Here is a 22,898-nt window from a genome sequence, read left to right on the forward strand (position 1 = left end):
TGAGACTGTTTTAATTAGTAGCATAGTTGGTACCAGCTTTCCCGATGCAACTAGCTGTCCAAAAGAACTATAATTTATGTATACAGTATATTGTATTCGCATTGTAAATTAAAACACTCAGCTGCTTGACGTCTGAAGAGAATTATACTAAGGACTCCTGCAAAGGAGTCCATATGGAGTCAGTCAACTGAACTCCGATCCTAGGGACTCAAATCCCTGGGCATTGAATTGCATAAATCTATTGGTTTAGGAGCCTCAATTTGTTGAGCCGAAGCACACAGTAGCTTTGATCTGACCTGGTGAAGCTTATAGAGCTTTATTGGATGTGATTCTTTTTTTGAGTCCCTTGGATCTGAGTTTAGCACTGTTTTAATTAAAATCAAACCGATATTGATAGTTTGCATAAGGCTTACCATTCATTTTCATTGTCATTATTAATTGCTTTTTCATTTTAAAAAAGGAAGATCATCAGTGATTCTTTTAGAAAGGGATAGCTTTTTCACTGTGATATTGAGAGCAGAACCAGTTTTTTGTTTCCCACATATCATCATGGAGTCAAGAGTAAAAGAATACAAAAGATTGTCTTTGTGTCATTATATACACAGGCTGCAAGCAAAGTCTATCATTTCTGTCTTTCTTTTTTTTAGGCTTGTGCTATCCATCTGTTAAGCAGGTTTTCTATTTTGCTGCCCATATGTCCCTGGTGGTTTTTGGCTGCCTTTAGTCTAATTTGTTGTCTGCTGTAGAAAATAGTGACAAAAATATCATGCCATAACACAAGACACAATAAGCACATTTATATAAGCCTTAAAGGTGACAGTAGGGACAGTGACTTGAGTTTGCATTAGCTGGGCATGTGTTCCCAGAGGCCTACCTACTGTCATACTAATTGATCATTGGACTGTCTGTAGCAAGACAGATCTATCACTGAGGTACCTTTGTGGATCGTTTCTCCCTGCCCCCTTTCTTACACTATTTCCAAAGCAGTGACAGCTTTGTAAGTGAAAGTGATGGGCTATGTGAAGCCTTATAATTATGTCCTGCATTGATCTGTTGCATTTTCATCTCTGATAGGCATAGATCCTGTGTTGGTATTGGGCATTCAATACATCATCTAACAGAAACAAATATGAGTATAAATTCACTTTTATGGCCACTAATGTTTAAGGACAACTCAGTAATATATATGTTGTATTTCACTAGGTTAACATTATTTCAAGATTAATATATTAGTATATTCCACTGGCAAAAATAAATGGGTTACCTGTTTTGAATCCTTGATGTAGTTTGAGTAATTCTTGTATAGAGATCAAGACTTGCACTTTTGTTAAATAAATGTTTCAGTGGCATGCAGTGCCATTCATTATACACATACAACTCCAGAGAGACTTACGCAATACTATATAGTTGCCACCCTAGTCTGTAATGCAAAGGACAATTACTCACCTCCACAAAAATGAAGCATGGTATAATTGAGTAACTTCGATGCGTGTTGGTCTCTAAAGCCATCTCTTTTCTGTCAGGTAACCAGTGATTTCTCAAACTCCTGGAAAAAGAATTAAATATGTTTAGTACCTCAACCTTCTGTAAACTGTGTATTTCACAAAGATCTGGGTTCAAAGATTAAGAGGCTGATTTATTAATGTTTTCACTAAAATGTTAGAATGTTGTTTATAATGGGCATAATATGTTCTTGTCAATTCAATTCTCATGCAAATCTGGCTGATTCATCAACTGATCTCACATCAAATAAATTTGCACCCCTTTAAACTGGTGCTCACATATTGCAATATGATTGCCTGTAGTGATGGGCGAATTTGGCTCGTTTTGCTTCGCCGAAAAATGTTTGAATTTCCTGAAAAATTTGCGAAACGGCGTCGGGGTCTCGTTTTTGGCACCGGCGCCTGTTTTTCACACCGGCATCCAAAAAAACGGAATTCACGCCTGGTGAATAAATTCGCCCATCACTAATTGCCTGCTTTGGTCATAACAACTTCTGTTTTTTTTTTTCTTTTTTGCTGATATACAATATGTGCCTTGTTTGCAATTTTAACCCTTTAAGTGCCACAGATCGTAGAATCTACGTTCTGTGGATCAAAGGACCAAAGTGCCACAGATCGTAGATTCTACGATCTCCAGCACTTCCGGGTTCCAGTGCGCAGCGGTTGCATTTAAAACCGCAAGCGCACGTTAGATGCTGGCAGAACCCCCTAGGCAACGAGCAAAACCGGTCATACTCACCGGTCTCCCCACCGATCGTCGCTGGAACCAATAGGAGCGCAGGGCGCACGCAGGGCGCATGGCTGTGACGCGCTCCTGCTGCCCAAATAAATCCAGCCCTCCTGACGCCTCCCCTTTCACTCCTACTGCGCACTTGTGTCTGTTGGAGCCCTCCTGCTGCCTTCCTGCGGTTCTCCTGCTGGTTTGGTCGCCTTGATTGCCTGCCTTGGATTCAGTGAGCTGAACTACAACACCCTTACACCTTTTATTTTACTTGTTTCCTTCTAATCTCTCTAAATTTGGTTTTTTTTTTTTTGAATATTTTTTTCTTCTGTCTTTATCATTTAGCACACTTTTGTACACTCACACACTTACAGGCATCTTTGCCAAGCACACACTCACACTCACACACGCACTCACACACACACTCACACTTCTACACTTTTTCTTTCCCCTATACTTCTTTTCTTTTCTTTCTTTCTTTGCTTTCTTTAGTAGTTGGTTTTTTTTTTGCTAAAACTTTATTTCTACTCTTGTTCTATAATTATCTGCTTTATTTTATTGTATTTTTGCAGTTTTTTACCATTTTCATTGTTGCTTTGTGTTTTATATCTATTATATTGCATTTTCACTTTTATTTGCTGTTTGGTGCCTTTACAGTGACGTTGGTGGATCAAGGTTTCTAACCACCAATTTCATTCCAATAGCTGTTATTTTTATTGTCTTAGCTGATTTTTATTATATTTTGTTGTTTTATTCTGCTTTGCCCTTTGCTGCTTGTTTAGTGCCCCCAAAAAAGTTTGCCTTTGCAGTGACGCTGGTTGGTCTAGGTTTCTGGCCCCCGATTTCATTCCAATAGCTGTTGTTTTTGTGCTTTAGCTGATTTTTATTTCATTTTGTTGTTTTATTCTGTTTTTCATTTGCATTGCCCTTTGCTACTTGTTTAGTGCCCCAAAAAAAGTTGTTTGCAGTGACGCTGGTTGGTTTAGGTTTCTGGCCCCCGATTTCATTCCAATAGCTGTTGGTTTTAGTGCTTTGGGTGATTTTATTCCAGACTGTTCCTTTGCCCTGTTTGCTTGTTTAGTGCCCCCAAAAGGTTCTTTTCGATTTTGGGCACGTGCAGTGTCTTGTCTGTAATCTATTCTGTAGATTTCTGGAAGGAGTTCAAGTTCTAGTTTTTTTTCTTATATTTTGTTGTTTTATTCTGCTTTGCCCTTTGCTGCTTGTTTAGTGCCCCCAAAAAAGTTTGCCTTTGCAGTGACGCTGGTTGGTCTAGGTTTCTGGCCCCTGATTTCATTCCAATAGCTGTTGGTTTTTATTGCTTTAGCTGATTTTTATTACATTTTGTTGTTTTATTCTGTTTTTCATTTGCATTGCCCTTTGCTACTTGTTTAGTGCCCCAAAAAAAGTTGTGTTTGCAGTGACGCTGGTTGATTTAGGTTTCTGGCCCCCGATTTCATTCCAATAGCTGTTGGTTTTAGTGCTTTGGGTGATTTTATTCCAGACTGTTCCTTTGCCCTGTTTGCTTGTTTAGTGCCCCCAAAAGGTTCTTTTCGATTTTGGGCACGTGCAGTGTCTTGTCTGTAATCTATTCTGTAGATTTCTGGAAGGAGTTCAAGTTCTAGTTTTTTTTTTCTTCTTCTGATTGTTTGTATTAGCAGGGGTTAACTGTTGGTCAAATCTTGCTGCCTTCTTTTTTTTCTTCTTCTTGGTGTTTGTATTAGCAGGGGTTAACTGTTGGTCAGATCTTGCTGCCTTCTTTTTTTTTTTTATTCTTGTTGTTTATTTTAGCAGGGGTTAACTGTTGGTCAGATCTTGCTGCCTTCTTTTTTTTCTTTTTCTTCTGGTTGTTTGTTTTAGCAGTGGTTAACTGTTGGTCAGATCTTGCTGCCTTCTTTTTTTTCCTTTTTCTTCTGGTTTGTTTTAGCAGTGGTTAACTGTTGGTCAGATCTTGCTGCCTTCTTTTTTTTCCTTTTTCTTCTGGTTTGTTTTAGCAGTGGTTAACTGTTGGTCAGATCTTGCTGCCTTCTTTTTTTTCCTTTTTCTTCTGGTTGTTTGTTTAGCAGTGGTTAACTGTTGGTCAGATCTTGCTGCCTTCTTTTTTTTCCTTTTTCTTCTGGTTGTTTGTTTAGCAGTGGTTAACTGTTGGTCAGATCTTGCTGCCTTCTTTTTTTTCCTTTTTCTTCTGGTTGTTTGTTTTAGCAGTGGTTAACTGTTGGTCAGATCTTGCTGCCTTCTTTTTTTTTCTTTTTCTTCTGGTTGTTTGTTTTAGCAGTGGTTAACTGTTGGTCAGATCTTGCTGCCTTTTTTTTTCCCTCTGGTTGTTTGTATTAGCAGTTGGTCAAATCTTGCTGGATTGGATTTAGGAGCTTCTTGCTTTGCAGTTGTTACTAGTTTTGCAGTGGTCTGTATTTTTCTGGCACAATGGCCAAACGGTTTTATACCGCTGCAGAAGCAGCTAGGTATTGTGAGGACTCCAGCTCAGAGGAATTTAGCAATTCTGATTCGGAGTATGTCCCATCTGATGACTCTACTGATGAATCAGAGGTTGGTGATAGCAGCACTATTAGCGCAGAGGCTAGTAGTGGCGGCACACTTACTGCTGAAGAAGTAGAAGAAGAGGGAGAGGCTGGTGGCAGTGTGCCAGATGCACCCATGGAGGTAGAAGAGGGTGAGGGTAGTGGTGATGCAGCAGTTGGAGCGCCTATGTGGGGGCCTCCCTGTAATTATGCCCCTGAAATTCCCCCATTCACTGCAGTCACGGGCGTCAAGGTGGACACCACTAACTTTGAAATCCTAGATTTCTTCAATCTTTTTATCACAGAGGCCATCCTACAGGACATGGTCCATTACACAAATTTATACGCTGAGCAGTATCTTGCCAGCCACCCTATACCAGGGTATTCAAGAGCCCAGGCGTGGTATCCCACTACTGTAAATGAAATCAAAAGATTCCTGGCGCTCACATTGGCAATGGGACTCGTAGAACGCAACACCTTAGCTTCATACTGGGATACCACTACAGTCCTTTCCATCCCTCTTTTTTCAGCCGTTATGCCAAGAAACCGTTATCAAATTTTACTGCGGTTTCTTCATTTTAACGACAATGCAGCGGCTGTTCCCCCTAATGAGCCCGGTTACGACAGGCTTTACAAATTGAGGCCCCTTATAGATAGCCTGTCTCAGCGCTTCACAGAGGTCTACTCCCCCTCCCAAAATATATGTGTGGACGAGTCCCTTTTGCTCTTCAAAGGGCGCCTAAAATTTCGCCAATACATCCCTAGTAAGCGTGCTCGATATGGGATGAAATTTTACAAACTCTGTGAAAGCAGCTCGGGCTATACTAGTTTTTTCATGATCTACGAGGGAAAGGACACTAATTTGGACCCCCCCGGCTGTCCCCTTGACTTGACTGTCAGTGGTAAAATTGTCTGGGAGCTCATTACTCCACTGTTGGGCCAAGGTTACCACTTATACGTGGATAACTTTTACACAAGCATCCCCTTATTCAGAACCCTTTACTGGTTGGACACCCCAGCTTGTGGCACTGTTAGGCGTAACCGCAGAGGACTGCCCAAGGAACTGGTGGATAAGAAATTGAAACGTGGAGAAGTACATGCTCTAAGAAGCGATGAGCTCCTGGCATTAAAATTTGCAGACACCAAAAATGTTTTTATGCTTACTACTATCCACAATGAGAGTGTAGTTGTCCAACACAGAAGTGGTGATAGGCCCGCAAAATCAAAGCCACTCTGTTGTAAAGAATATAGTAAGCATATGGGTGGCGTCGATAAAACCGACCAAATCCAAACTTATTACGACGCCACCAGAAAAACCAGGGCCTGGTACAAAAAAGCCGCAATTTATATGATCCAAATGGCCCTTTATAATTCTTATGTCGTTTACAAAACGGCAGTACCAGGCCCAAAATTGAGTTTTTACAATTATCTGCTGCAGCTGCTCCCTGCCCTTTTGTTTGGTGATGTACAGGAGGTTCCAGAAATGCCTGGCAATGACAATGTTGCCCGAATGGTGGGTAAGCATTTCATTGCCCAAATTCCACCAACTCCTAATAAAAGATATGCCCAGAGAGCTTGTAAGGTTTGCCGTTCCAGGGGTGTTAGAAAAGATGTGCGGTATTTTTGTCCCAAGTGTCCTAGCAAGCCTGCTTTGTGTTTCCAACCCTGTTTTGAGGTGTACCACACCACACTGTGGTACACTACGAGAGGGCTTGAATTCTGTGTTGTGTTGGTAGGTTAGGGCTCTCTGGGTTTGTTGGTGGTAAAAGGATTTAGTAAATCTGTATAGTAAACTTGGCATGCTCTAGGTTTTTATGCACATGCTAGCAGTAGCTGTTTAGGTGTGCTGGCAGAGTGATACTTTTCTTTTTTTTTTTTTTTTGTGGAGTGGTTTTTCAGATTCAAGCCCCCCTATTGAGATCTAACATTTTGGCAGGTCCCTACTTCGCTTATAACTAGGTATAGATGTTGTTAATAAAAAAAAAAAGTTTGACAAGGCAAACAATGACAGTTTTTTTTCTGTATAGTAGTGATCTTTGATTTTTTTATATAGGATTTGGCACTGGGTGAGCAGTGCAATGTAGCAGTAAAAACTTGTATGTAGGTTTGTTCTTAGTCTAAATCAAAAAACCACACTAGCACACGAGACTTGTATCTGCAGGGCAAGCCCTTGCAAAGGTTTTTACTGCCGTGGTGCCACCGCAGTAAAAACCTTTGCTAGGGCTTGCCCTGCAGATACAAGACGTTACTAGGAGGCCACCGTATCCTCCATTCACTGTGCACCGAGCAAAGCTATATACCTGCACAACGGGTGTGCGAGTGTCTACTCCAATTGTTCTTAGTCTAGGCATTCAGCTTTTGTGTTGAGCAATGGTGTTTTAGACCAGTTGTGTTATGGATAGCACTTCTATTGCGCTGGTGGTAAATAGCAAAATGAGGTGCTGGTTGGCGAGAGGGCACACGATAGAACTTGTGGTGCGTGATGAATACGTGGGATGATGTGCATCTCTAATGCTGATGCTACAAGTCTTTTATTTTACTGGCACCTCAAAAGCTCGTCTATCAGCGCAGTTATCTATAGTTTTGTCTGTATTTCTGAGCAACATTTGCATTTGTTTTTGTAGATTTAGGTATCTCTGGATTTGTGAGTATTTCAGCTGCTAATGCCCCAATCCTCATTGTTGCCACCTAAATTCCTAAACTTCTTAGGACACTTGCATAATTTATGGGCCAAATTTACTATGGTTTCTGTTGGAAAATGTATTTGTAAATGTGGTACAGATTTTGTCATTGGCGAAATAGTGTAGGAAGAAGCAAAGGAATTCGTATCGTAACACCACAGGACAGATGGAACTCAAAGACACTCCACTACAATATATCCGAATAGGTGAGTGAAATATATTTTGGGGTAGTAGCACCCAGATGCAGATCCATAAAGTGGTCCCAAAATTCCCTGGGAGATAAATCTTAACTTTGTATACTATCTTTTCCTTTATTTCAGACCAAAGCAGAGTTCTACAATGCAGAATGTGGCCAAAATTCTCCACGCAGTAAAGCATGAATGGCATCTCTGAATAGTTGAAGGTGTTTATTTTCAAGAAATCTTAGTTTTTGGGGGTTATTTCATCAGTAAGGGACAGTTTCAGATGATATATGGATACATGCACCTAAATTCACAGCACCAATATTACGCATTGTCCCTGTTTTGGGATGTTTGGTGGCTGTGTCTCTATGTTTATGCATACATATGGGGTATCATTTTATTCAGGGGGACTTGCAGATTGTTATTGAGCAGGTTTTTGTTAGTTACCATGGAAACTTAGGGGGAAATCTAAGTTTGTATATCTTTTTTTCCTTTATTTCAGACCAAGTCTCGGATTTCTACGAAGGACTGCGGCCACAATTCTCCGTGTAGAAAAGTAAGAATGGCATCTTTGAATATCTAATGAAGTGTACTTTTCAAAAATATATGGTTTGTGGGGGTTATTTAACAGAAAAGGTGCAGTTTAGGATTAGAAAAGTTGAGAACCTCGTATAAATTCGCAGCCCCAATATTATGCATTGTCCCTGTTTTGGAGTGTTTGGTGGCTGTGTCTCTATGTGTATCCATACATAGGGGGTATCATTTCATTCAGGGGGACTTGCAGATTGTTATTGAGCAGGTTTTTGGTAGTTACCATGGATACTTAGGGAGAAATCTAGCTTTGTATATCTTTTTTCCTTTATTTCAGACCAAGTCTCGGACTTCTACGAAGGACTGCGGCCACAATTCTCCGTGTAGAAAAGTAAGAATGGCATCTTTGAATATCTAATGAAGTGTACTTTTCAAAAATATATGGTTTGTGGGGGTTTAACAGAAAAGGTGCAGTTTAGGATGAGAAAAGTTGAGAACCTCATATAAATTCGCAGCCCCAATATTATGCATTGTCCCTGTTTTGGGGTGTTTGGTGGCTGTGTCTCTATGTGTATCCATACATAGGGGGTATCATTTCATTCAGGGGGACTTGTAGATTGTTATTGAGCAAGTTTTTGGTAGTTACCATGGATAGTTAGGGAGAAATCTAGCTTTGTATATCTTTTTTCCTTTATTTCAGACCAAGTCTCGGACTTCTGCGAAGGACTGCGGCCACAATTCTCCGTGTAGAAAAGCAAGAATGGCGTCTTTCAATAGCTGAAGAAGTGTACTTTACGGTAATATATGGTTTGTGGGGGTTATTTCAGAGTTTAGGGGTGTTTAGACTGAAAAACCACAAGTAGTACACATAGAGCGCAGCCCCCAGATTTTCAACTGCAATTGCCCTTCTGCATTGCTCCTGTTTTGGGGTGTTTGGTGGCTGCGTCTCTATGTGTATCCATACATAGGGGGTATCGTTTCATTCAGGGGGACTTGCAGATTGTTATTGAGCAGGTTTTAGGTAGTTACCATGGATAGTTAGGGAGAAATCTAGCTTTGTATATCTTTTTTCCTTTATTTCAGACCAAGTCTCGGACTTCTGCGAAGGACTGCGGCCACAATTCTCCATGTAGAAAAGCAAGAATGGCGTCTTTGAATAGCTGAAGAAGTGTACTTTACGGTAATATATGGTTTGTGGGGGTTATTTCAGAGTTTAGGGGTGTTTAGACTGAAAAACCACAAGTAGTACACATAGAGCGCAGCCCCCAGATTTTCAACTGCAATTGCCCTTCTGCATTGCTCCTGTTTTGGGGTGTTTGGTGGCTGCGTCTCTATGTGTATCCATACATAGGGGGTATCGTTTCATTCAGGGGGACTTGCAGATTGTTATTGAGCAGGTTTTAGGTAGTTACCATGGATAGTTAGGGAGAAATCTAGCTTTGTATATCTTTTTTCCTTTATTTCAGACCAAGTCTCGGACTTCTGCGAAGGACTGCGGCCACAATTCTCCGTGTAGAAAAGCAAGAATGGCGTCTTTGAATAGCTGAAGAAGTGTACTTTACGGTAATATATGGTTTGTGGGGGTTATTTCAGAGTTTAGGGGTGTTTAGACTGAAAAACCACAAGTAGTAAACATAGAGCGCAGCCCCCAGATTTTCAACTGCAATTGCCCTTCTGCATTGCTCCTGTTTTGGGGTGTTTGGTGGCTGCGTCTCTATGTGTATCCATACATAGGGGGTATCGTTTCATTCAGGGGGACTTGCAGATTGTTATTGAGCAGGTTTTAGGTAGTTACCATGGATAGTTAGGGAGAAATCTAGCTTTGTATATCTTTTTTCCTTTATTTCAGACCAAGTCTCGGACTTCTGCGAAGGACTGCGGCCACAATTCTCCGTGTAGAAAAGCAAGAATGGCGTCTTTGAATAGCTGAAGAAGTGTACTTTACGGTAATATATGGTTTGTGGGGGTTATTTCAGAGTTTAGGGGTGTTTAGACTGAAAAACCACAAGTAGTACACATAGAGCGCAGCCCCCAGATTTTCAACTGCAATTGCCCTTCTGCATTGCTCCTGTTTTGGGGTGTTTGGTGGCTGCGTCTCTATGTGTATCCATACAGATGAAGCCACATGGATTTGTGAGTTAAATGCGTCATGACTCAGAGTTAATTGAAGAAACTGTGTTATCTAAAGTTATCTTAACTCATTTAATGCATTTAACCTTTTCATTAGCATACCAAAGCACCATTGTTCACAATGGTGAATGCTTTAATTAGATGGGATGTTGTGACACAGTTTTCTGTGTTAAATGAGATAAATGGGATATCTGTGTTTAGTTATTCTGTGTCAAACAGACAAACCAAAGTGGCTGCATCTGTACATAGGGGGTATCGTTTCATTCAGGGGGACTTGCAGATTGTTATTGAGCAGGTTTTAGGTAGTTACCATGGATAGTTAGGGAGAAATCTAGCTTTGTATATCTTTTTTCCTTTATTTCAGACCAAGTCTCGGACTTCTGCGAAGGACTGCGGCCACAATTCTCCGTGTAGAAAAGCAAGAATGGCGTCTTTGAATAGCTGAAGAAGTGTACTTTACGGTAATATATGGTTTGTGGGGGTTATTTCAGAGTTTAGGGGTGTTTAGACTGAAAAACCGCAAGTAGTACACATAGAGCGCAGCCCCCAGATTTTCAACTGCAATTGCCCTTCTGCATTGCTCCTGTTTTGGGGTGTTTGGTGGCTGCGTCTCTATGTGTATCCATACATAGGGGGTATCATTTCATTCAGGGGGACTTGCAGATTGTTATTGAGCAGGTTTTTGGTAGTTACCATGGATAGTTAGGGAGAAATCTAGCTTTGTATATCTTTTTTCCTTTATTTCAGGCCAAGTCTCTGACTTCTACGAAGGACTGCGGCCACAATTCTCCGTGTAGAAAAGCGAGAATGGCATCTTTGAATAGCTGAAGAAGTGTACTTTTCGGTAATGTATGGTTTGTGGGGGTTATTTCACATTTTGGGGGTGTTTAGATGGAAAAACTGCAAGTAGTACACATAGAGCGCAGTCCCCAGATTTTCAACTGCAATTGCCCTTATGCATTGCTCCTGTTTTGGGGTGTTTGGTGGCTGCGTCTCTATGTGTATCCATACATATGGGGTATTGTTTTATTCATGAGAAGTTTGTCTTTCAAATTGTCTGTGGTTTCAACATTTATAACCGTGTTGTTTTGTCAGATTTACATTTGATCCTGCGTCTAAGTTTACATTTTAGAAAAAAACTAAAAATGCAACAAAAAAGCTCTAAATTTCATGATGCGCTGGTAAAATGTATTTCAATTTTGAGTAAAAAATACAGCACCCCTACAAACCTGAAGGTCTGTTGTTTCTAAAAATACCAAACTTGAAGGGATAATTTAAATTTACATATAAGTTATGCTGCATCAACTGTTACATGTGCTTATCTACTTTGTTCTGGTGTAAAATTCTAGAAAATGCTGATTTAGTTTGGGGGTTACTCCTGGACAAAAAAAGTGGGTTACTGATACATATTTGGTATCGTTGGACTTGGCAGGATCACGGCTTTTACAAACACAAAAAAAAAGCTCGTAAAATCAACTTTTCTGTGGAAAAAAAACTCAAGATATACTCAATTTTTTAATAATTTTATTTTTTTTTAAATATTTCACCCAAAATACACACTAAATCTCCAGAAAAGTTGCAAAATTACACTTGCATGTCAAAGTCCAATTTATAACGAAAAAAACAATATATAATTTTCCTAGTTTCATGGAGGTTTTCCTACAGAAAAACCTTGTTAAACTGAACAAGTACCAAATGCTTAAAAAACGTCTGGCATTTCGCGTACCAGAAATGTGAAATTCTGCTGGCACTTAAAGGGTTAATGAAAACTATGTAGGTAATTTGTAAATGATTGGATCACATAACATTGTTAACAGTGTTAATGCAGATATGAAAACAAAATAGCAAATACTGTCCTATACTTTTCAAATAAATGATGTGTGTTGCAATACACCATGGTCTTTATTTATTATATAAATTATTTTACAATAGTGATTGTATGCGCTTGGGTTTCCAATTCTGATGGCTGAGAGCATATACCATGACTTCTCTTGTCTTCTGTATAATGGCTGATGGAATAAGTAGGTATCTTGCCAACCTTAAAGCATACTGTAACTGATAATACAAATCATACCATCAATTCAGTAAAATTAAATAGCTGTCCCCTTCATCACCCAAGGAATGTATTAAAAATTAACTTCCTCTTGAATTTATTCCCTGTCTAAAATTCCTCTCGATATTGGTACTAAGTTAATTATCATCACTCTGTTTACAGTTCTTCCTAAAAACACACTGGGGTCATTTATAAACAGTGGACACATTTGCTCCTGGACTGCAACCCATGGCAATCAATCAGATGATAGCTTTCAGTGCTTAACCTACAGCTGTCTGAAAAATGCTAATCAATGATTGCTTGCTATGGGTTACTGCCCAGGTGCAAAATTGCCTGGTGTTTATAAATGAGACCCCATATGAGTGTTCTTTATCAACACTGGGAAAATCAGTAATTCATGGCAAATAGTGACTATATTTTGTTTCAGCCAGCTGCAGGTACAATAGTGAAGACAAAAATGCTCTGAACTTTGCACCAGATTATTAAAGGAGAACTCCAATGCAAGGGGGAGGGGGTACTAAATGTTAGGGGCACCTCCTCTAAGGATTGTAATGACCTACCTGATACCCTGGGTTGGTGCTCCTGTTAACAAAAACTGTACTGGCCTGAGGCACATGTGAGCGAGTGATCCTCCCTTTTTTTTTCAAAATCCAGTGAGTGACACGTGCAGTATACCGAAAAACACTGACTTTTAACTCTATTGAGTATGTATGGAAGTAAGGATGAGGATCTCTCGCTGACAAGTACCTGGGGCCAGTGCAGTTTTCTGCTAACAGGAGCACTGGCCCGGGGTATCAGGTAAATCATCCCAATCCTTGGAGGGGTGCCCTAACATTTTACATCCCCCCCTACTGGATTGGAGCTTTATTTCTCTGCTGGTGCTTAGTGCAGTGCACAGCAAGTACCCGGAGGCAAGTACTTAGACTGACACCTTTGTTAATGTAGCCTAGTAAGTGTCGGAAAAAAAAGCATGGGATTAGGGGACTGATCCTTTTGGAAGGCCAGCAGAAAAAAAATGTGTTCCTGTGCTATAACACTGGAGATTTCTTTTTAAAAGAAAAAAAAAGAATGTATTTTAAAACTAAAATGACAGAACATATCCTCTGATAAAAAATACACAATGGATTGTATTCAAAACACTGACAAACTAGAGGGATATGTTTGCTTATCCTTGTCCACTGAAGCATTGCTGAATACTACACAACAATACACAGCTTTAGCATGGTTTGCTGATAATACAGGCTGGCTACAGTATTTCAAAAAGAGTGATTTGTACCTATAGTTAATCAACGTGTTACCGCATACTTCACCTAGTAATGAAAGTGTTACCAAACACTCTGTTCACTTTGCACATAATGCACAATATGCTATTAGCTGAAGATGTTATGTAGCAGCTGGATATTTTAATTAGGTAGCAATTTACAGCCAAAACTTCATCTTAAAAGTCTAGCTGTGAACAAACAAGCTGTTATCTTTTGCTAACCAGGTTAACCACTTGCAAGAACTAGCATATATGATTTTAATAGTTATTGATTACTCATATAAACTATATGAAAACATATTTCCTTGATAACAAGTGTTCGGTGTAACAGTTGGAGAGTAGGTTTGGATTATATTCCTATTTCTAATTATGCAGCGTTCATTAACTGCTTTGTAATAATTATAACACATCGCCATGTTTTCCAAATATGCAGTACTAACACTTTTGACTGCAAAGTGGGTCATGGTTTTTTTTTAGGAATGTGAATATAAATGTTATGAATTTGATAAATCAGTAAGAAATATATACATATAAAGATAAGGATTGTATTATATAACATACTTCTATTAAGTCTATCTTATAAGAATAAGTTCAGTGCATGGACTAAAATCTATGTTGTAGAGGAGTATTGTGGTTCTTCACAGTGAGCTCAGTGAGGTTGTGGAATGCACTGCTGGGTAATGATGTGATGGCTCATTCTGTTAATGCCTTTAAGAGGGGCTTGGATGATTTAGTGGACAAGCATAATATCATACTGAAGTCAACAATTAGGGGCACATTTACTTAGCTCGAGTGAAGGAATAGAATAAAAAATACTTCGAATTTCGAATGATTTTTTTTGGCTGCTTCGACCTTCAACTACGACTTCGACTTAAAAATCGTTCGACTATTCAACCATTCGATAGTCAAAGTACTGTCTCTTTGAAAAAAACTTCGACCCCCTACTTCGGCAAGTAAAACCTACCGAGGTGCAATGTTAGGTCCCCATAGGCTTTCTAACAATTTTCTGATCGAAGGAAAATCGTTCGATCGATCGAACGATTTTCCCTTTGATCGTACGAGCGTAGGAAATGCGGTAAATCCTTCGACTTCGATATTCGAAGTCGAAGGATTTTACTTCAACGGTCGAATATCAAGGGTTAATTAACCCTCGATATTCGACCCTATGTAAATGTGCCCCATAATGTTTTTAATAGGCTTAATTCACAAAGCATTGGTGATGATACAATTAGTAGAATACAATTCAGATTTATTTATTTCTTCTTCCATACAGCATAAAAAAGAGTCATCTAAATTATTATCAGGGATTAAAATTTTGCAGAAGTGTTCCAGTTCAGTGCTGCTACTGAACTTTAACAGCCCGCAGAACAGAATTTTAGGGACAGTTTGTGAATGTGGAAGAAGTCTTTGGTTACAGTACAGATAAAATACCTGGCTACAGCTAAAGCTGATGTGTAAATAGTTGAATTTGCTGCATGTTGTGTTTCTTTTTAATCAGCTATTCAGAGGTTGAAGAAAACCATTTGTTTTATTTCAGTATTTAGATGAATAAAAACCATTTGTGTTTCACAAATAACATGTTCTCCTTCCCTCTGTAGCAGCTATAATATGTTTTTAGCATGTTTCAATAAATGGAAATAGCAGAGTTCTGGGAAATTAAAACAGAAGCAGCTATCAGTACATTATTGTGTCATAATTCATTGGCATTATAGGACAGCTCAGGTTATTTTCAGTTCAGTTACTAATACAGACACTTGTAAATGGGCAGTTGCAACTTTTTCTAATTGGTTGGTTGTTCTTGGCAGCTGCACTAATATAATGTATTACCTGTACTCAAGTTTGTAAACCACCCCTAAAGAGTTTAAGGGGATTATTAACAAAACTCCGAATGCAAAAATCATGAAAAATCCGTGATTTTTTTTATAAAATCTGACTTTTAAAAAAATTGCAATTTTTTTGGAATGTATTAAACCCCGAGGGTTTCGGAATCTGAGACCTGTCGAGGTTGCATATAAGTCAATGGTAGAAGTCCCATTGATTTTTTGATGTCAATCAAAATACCCAGAAGTATTCAGAGTTTTCAGGTGAAAATTCCGAAAAAATTGTGAAATTCGTGAACATCGGATGAAAAAATTGTGAATATCTGATTTTTTTCCCGCATAGCAAATTTTTGAGAAAATGTAATAATAAATAAGCGTAAAAAACAAGCGGATTTGATTGGAGTTTGTAGCACAAAATATTGGATAAATTTGGACTTATATACCCTCTTAAAGACTAAAGGACCTTAGTTTAAATGGCAAACAATCATAGGACACTCAATCCTAAGGCTTTGCAAAATAGTGACTTCATTGTAAAAAAAAAAAAAAAGAACTCCATTTGTCATACATTCCATTTGAAAGATCTGTACCTCATAAAACCATGCAGCATGCAGCAAGGTTTTAGAAGCTTTTTATTTTTTGGGGAGAAGCAATTGATGCAAAAAAAAAAAGTGAGCAAGTTAAAAACCTCACATGTTTTGTATGAGTTTAACCTGATCCCAAAACTCAAAGTACATGTACAGTATAACTCAAAGTACATGTACAGTATAAATCAGCCCCTATTAGACTATGTTATAGTCTGTCTTTGGGAATTGATGTGTTATCACCATATGATATATTTATGTCAGAAATAGTACTTTGCCATAATAATTACTTACTTATACAGCATGTCTTTCACAAGTGAATCACCAAGCATATGTATATTTTTAACTAATATTCCCTTATACAAACTGTTCTATTTATATATTTAAGAAATAAAATAATTTATATACAAAATCTCAAGTATAATACGCAATTTTTAGTACAGGTATAGGTGTTATCCGGAATGCTTGGGACCTGGGGTTTTTTGGATAACAGATATTTCCGTAATTTAGATCTTTATACCTCAAGTCTACAAGAAATGTATGTAAAAATTAAATAATCTCAATCGGATTGTTTTGCCTCCAATAAGGATTAATTATATTTAAGTTTGGATCAATTACAAGCTACTGTTTTATTATTACAGAGAAAAAGGAAATCATTTTTTTAAAAAAATGTAATTATTTGGAGAAAATGGAGTCTATTGGAGAAGGCCTTTCCGTAATACAGAGCTTCTGTATAATGGGTTTCCGGATAGCTGGTCCCATATTTGTTTTAATTCAATGTTAAGTACTATTTTATTTTTTAATGGGTGAAACTGTATCTTTAAATTGATACGCTACAGAACAAATGTGTGTGTAAATGGGAATGAAGTAATGGCACACTCCCTTCACATTAGACTGCAGTATTCCAAAAATGTAGGTCCCTTTCAGTCGGAAATATTTATGGAATACCAGAAATTGGGCTGATGCTTGTTGTGTTTGCTATGATCAAATTGCCTAGGCAGTCAGGCTTGTATAGCCAGGCTGCTGTAGCTCCCAAAATACAAAACTATAAAAAAAAATCCTGTTCTAGGGATGGCACTGGTGAATTATTTAAAAATGCTACAAATCAAGTCTACAACAATTTTTATGTAAAACAATTTGCATACCTGTTTTTAAAACTGTATGCTGTACATTGCTTCAAAAATTATAATAACCACCACACCATTCTGCATCAAGATATCACCTATAACATTGCAATTTAACAAATAATTCAAATGAACACGATTGATCCTAAAATGCATAAACTTGCACTTTCCAGTGTTGAAGTTCTTCAGCCATTAAGTCATGTAATTCCCCCTTTACCCAAATGTATTACATACATTATAAATAGGACTTAATACCTTGCAACATTTTAGTGTAATCTGCAAACACATAGGCTCATAGCAGTACTTCCAAAGGCAAATTAGGAACACACAATAATTTATTTATGCACCAGTAATCATGGATGTTCTGCCAATACAATAAATCACAGCTACAAAACTAAGGACAATATGCTACTGTTAATGATCGTACAACAGCATGGCACAAAGGGATTTGTATACTCCACATACAGAAAAAAAGAGAGAAAATGTTTAATTAAATGCAACAATTTGCATTCTAGCCTTAAGTTTGTTTTCAAGATAAAAAATGGATGGTCAAAAACTGCTTGTATAGCGGATTGGACAAAACATGGTTCAGGGTTGATGCACAAGAAGTAGGTCATGGCCCTGAGGATCTCACTGCTACTTACAAATTCACACATCTGCCAGGCATAGCCAGAGTGCTGCCCTACATGACTGTAAATCTGTTCATTTGATGAAAGTATCAAAAACAAATGAAGACTTGTTATAAGATTATATTAATGCTATTTGTAACAAAAGTAAAAATAACATAACTGGTAAGGGATTTCTAATCTGGAAACAGAAATTCAAGAAGGCTGTATCCCTTAGAGTCCACTTTAAGAAAACAATTGTATTTTTTTAATTGCTACCCTTTTCTCTGCAGTAATAAAAGAGTACTTTGTACCTGTTGATAAGTATGAATAAAATCAAATTGGTGCTAAAACAACTGGGTTTATTAAATCTTTTTATAAAGCTAAAGTCAATATGATCCAAATTACATGAAAAAAATACACATACTTAAAACATCATTTAAAATAATTATAAATTTATATACTCATATATACTTTTTACACATTAGGAAAATAATTTAAATCAACATTTTTGAAGCGATAGTGATAGAACTGAGATTATAGGGCTCATTTTATTAAAATGCGTTATTGTTAGAAACCAATGCATCTAACACTATAGGCATTTTGTCTGCCCATTGATCTTCATGTGATTCTGCTTGCACCTGCCAGAACCACTTACAGGAGGGGTAGTACATAAAGGGAGATGGGCAACTCCTCATTTGCATGTCCTGAGGACCAGGAGGCAAAAGTCTCTCTGTAGTCCTGTACTTGCCTGCTCATGTAAATGTTGAGTACAAAACGCCCTGTCTGTGACCTTTAAAGGTCCATCAAACAAGGCACGTTCAGATTCCTCATTTTTCATACTGCAACATGCCAAGGCAGGGCTCTTTACTTTGTCATTATCATCGATAGAAGCAAATATTTAAATACAAATTACTAGTTCCTTCTATTTTGACCAGAAGTCTGCTTTAAATTAGATAAAACCCCATAGAACACCCCTTATTAGTTCAAGGTGTGAATCCGGGACTGTTATGGTTCAGTGTGCCTGCAAAATGCATATACTCAAGAAAAATTGTCACTAACATGAGGGAATAAATGCTAGACCATTTGAACTTTGCCTATTGTTGTTGAGTCTCATACGTTTTTTGCTTTCTATAATTGACAAATATTTAGAAGGGTTAGCTTTGCTGGGATTTTTGTAAATACTAAGCTTTAGGCATGTTTTCTTTACAGATTTGCAAAAAGTTTCAATAATAACAATAATAATTCTATAATAACCTGTTAATTAGAATTTTTGGTTTAGAAATTGTATTGTCAGCTGGTAGACTTTAACATCAAAAGATTCTTCTTTTACTTTACTACACAAGCTTTGAATTTCCAGACAGAAAATAAATTCCAGGTAATCCCTCTCTCTTATGCTGTTATTCAGCTCATTGTCCTCGACTTAACTATAATTCTTGACTTTTCTTTCTGATATCCAACTGTCTAGCATGCAATCTGTATTGCCGTCAAAAGAAACAGGAGCCCAGCTGTGGATGTGATTTCACAAATGTCAAAGCAGAAAACAAAAATACAAATCTATTTAGGGTTCATTCTCTTTACATACTCCTAAATATCTCAATACAAAAAGAAAATCAGTAAAAATATACTGCATAAATTCAAGACAAACAACATTTCATTATATACTGAATGCCATTAGAGAAAAAATTCATTTAACTGGGTACTTTAAATTATAGAGAGCTTGCACCTTCTAGAGTACAAAGCGGCATTCTTTGAGCAGGAAGCTCAAAGAACCCCCTTTATTCAAGGTTGAAGAAAAAAAAAATCTATTGTAAACGTGAAAGTAAATATACAGCACCTCAGACCACCATTATTTCCCAAATTAAAAAGCAGGTGCAAATCTTTTAAGATAAGATCTTTTTTTATTTAATTAATGGATCTTAACGTAATTTGAATCTTTATACCTTAAGTCTACTAGAAAATTATGTAAACACTAAATAAGCCCAATAGGCTGGTTCTGCTTCCAATAAGGATTAATTATACCTTTTTGTTTTATTATTACAGAGGAAAAAGGAAATCATTTTTAAAATTTGGATTATTTATTTGGATTATGTGGATAATATGGACTCTATGGAAGACGGTCATCCTGTAATTCTGGATAACGGGTTGCGGGATAATGGATACATATAGATATATATATATTGTTCAAAGATGTCCGCACTCACTCTCCTTTGTATGTAGATCAAATCACTCTAGATGCTGTGCTCAGTTTGGTAATAGATAAATATACAAGATTAACACGCACTCCTGTTCCTTTGCCATTTATTGGATTTCAGGCGTCATATCAGTGAACATCAACATTTTGGTTCATGGACTAGAACCTTTGTCAATGGCAATACATCTTGACAAAGGTTCTAGCCCATGAACTGAAACGTTGATGTTCACTGATATGGTGCCTGAAATCCAATAAATGGCAAATGAACAGGAGTGTGTGCTAATCTTGTATATATATATATATATATATATATATATATATATATATATATATATATATATATATATATATATATATATGTATATATATATATATATATATATATAGAATAAGATATATATATATATATACAGTTCGTAAGGACGCACACCTTCAGCCAAAAACTTAACCTGGGTGCTGGTCGAAAAAATCAATAAATAGTCATGCAGTGCGACGTTTCAGCTCCATCAAAAAAAATTTTTTCTTTCTTTCCCTGATGAAACGTCAGATTTAATAAAACCTCCTTTGCATCAACTTCTTTTTGTTTGAAATTTCTTGGAGTGCTGTCACACTGCATGACTATATATATATATATATATATATATATATATATATATATATATATATATTTAAAACAAACAAGCTGAAATCTGAAATGCCGCTCCTCACCTTTCTTATTGGGTGCACGGGGGCAAGGCTTAATTTACATACTAAACAAGTTAGCCCCAGCACTCTCAATATATAACCCCCTGAAAAAATATTCTTGCACAACTGAACTGTAACTTTCTTAAAAAAGACACTTTTAGTTTTGCACTTTACAAAGTTTGTACAAAGCATGCATAAGCTGACGCGCCCCGTCAAGGCAGTGTTCAAGCGTCAGTCCTATCTAAGTGAAAAAAATATTATCTTTGGGGGGAGAAAGACCATACCTGCTTTTCTCTTTATTTAGCATGATCTCTTCCAAAGACACCATTAGGCGGGGGCTGGGAGAACGAGCATTTAAGGAGAGAGCCACCACCCCAAAATATAAAAAATTTAAACAATCAAGCTGAAATGCCGCTCCTCACCATATATATATATATATATATATATATATATATATATATATATATATATATATATATATATATATATATATATATATATATAATATTATAATATCTATACACCAATAAGTGAAAGTGTTCTTAGCCCTGCGGTGGTCATAAATTAAATAATTACCACACTATATTTTTTGCACCTTTTTTGTACCTCAGTGTGTATTGGACAGTTTATAAGGGGCACATTTACAAAGCTCGAGTGAAGGATTCGAATTAAAAAAACTTCGAATTTCGAAGTGTTTTTTTGGCTACTTCGACCATCGAATGGGCTACTTCGACCTTCGACTACGACTTCGACTACGAATCGAACGATTCGAACTAAAAATCGTTCGACTATTCGACCATTCGATAATCGAAGTACTGTCTCTTTAAGTAAAACTTCGACCCCCTAGTTCGGCAGCTAAAAGCTACCGAACTCAATGTTAGCCTATGGGGAAGGTCCCCATAGGCTTGCCTGCGGTTTTTTGATCGAAGGATATTCCTTCGATCGTTGGATTAAAATCCTTCGAATCGTTCGATTCGAAGGATTTAATCGTTCGATCGAACGAATAATCCTTCGATCGTTCGATCGCAGGATTTGCGCTAAATCGTTCCACTTCGATATTCGAAGTTGAACGATTTTAGTTCCTGGTCGAATATCGAGGGTTAATTAACCCTCGATATTCGACCCTTAGTAAATCTGCCCCTAAGGGGCATGTTTACTAACATTGGAGATAAATATCTGGAGAGATTTCTGGAGATGTTGCCCATGGCAACCAATCAGATCTTTGCTTTTGTTTTCTAACTTGGCTGTGGCTGTTTAAATCTAATTGCTGATTGGTTGCCATGGGCAACATCTCCAGAAATTTCTCCAGATATTTATCTCCAATGTTAGTAAACATGCCCCTAAGTATATACAGTAATAACTATACAATATAGGACTGATTTAATTTGCATTTTTAGCTGTAATGATGTTAGTGTAACTTTAGATTTGCAAGCTCTTTTACATGAAAACACAAACAAACTGTATTCTGTCATGAAGCACAGCTAGAGTTAGTCTCCCGCATAGCAAGATCAATAATCATTTATCTGAAACATATATACAGTTGCAGCACTTAAAAAAGGCCTGTGATAGATTTACTTAAAAAAGTAGATGATATAAGAAAGGATCACAACAAACATAATCACATAATATATTGTTTTAATCAATTAAAAAATAACTATATGATAACTAGGACATTTAATCACACTCTGCATTTTTCCAAAATGTAATGAAGCTGTTTCTGAATTAGATTAAAAATATATAAACTCTAAACTGGCTGCGCCTTATGAAGCTGGGGGACTTGCACTCCCAGATCTCCAAAGATACTATATGGCATCTCAATTACACTGTCTCAATTTGTGCTTCTTTCCAGACCCGTACAATCCAAATATGGCTCTCTAGGCCCTACTTCTGGGATCTCTGGAAGGACTTAGAAACCTTTCCAATCAGAACAAAAAAGATCTACCAAACCTTCCATCCACTTTCACAGTCCCACATAAAATCTGGGCTTCAGTCCTTAAACTACAAAATATATCTCCTACACTACTATCACCTAGGCTTCCCTTATGGGTCAATTCATATCTCCCACACTTCAGACAACTCCAAGATTTCACATATTGGCCAACTCATGGCCTAAAATACCTAGATGACCTCCTTATAGACTCCACCTTCCTTACCTATGAACAACTCTCTCTTAAATGCCAGAATGATAAACCTCATTTTCACAGATATTTCCAGCTCCGACACACATTCCAGACACAATTTAACATGTTGACTCCACCCATTCGTCTCCTAACCATAGAGCATACTCTGCATACACCTGACACCCCTAAACTA

The 22,898-nt window shown here is 37.5% G+C and overlaps 1 protein-coding gene across 1 annotated transcript in view; it reads right to left on the minus strand.

Moving 5' to 3' along the window:
* The window catches only part of plppr1.L (phospholipid phosphatase related 1 L homeolog), an 83,427-nt gene that overhangs the window by 33,543 nt on the left and 26,986 nt on the right, over nt 1-22,898 (minus strand). The window contains exon 2 of the mRNA XM_018257213.2: nt 1,447-1,546. Within this exon, the coding sequence (XP_018112702.1) occupies nt 1,447-1,509 (63 nt within the window). The 5' untranslated portion in view covers nt 1,510-1,546. The remainder of the gene's footprint in view (nt 1-1,446; nt 1,547-22,898) is intronic.

The sequence above is a fragment of the Xenopus laevis genome, chromosome 1L, assembly GCF_017654675.1.
Source record: "Xenopus laevis strain J_2021 chromosome 1L, Xenopus_laevis_v10.1, whole genome shotgun sequence".
NCBI lineage: Eukaryota > Metazoa > Chordata > Amphibia > Anura > Pipidae > Xenopus > Xenopus laevis.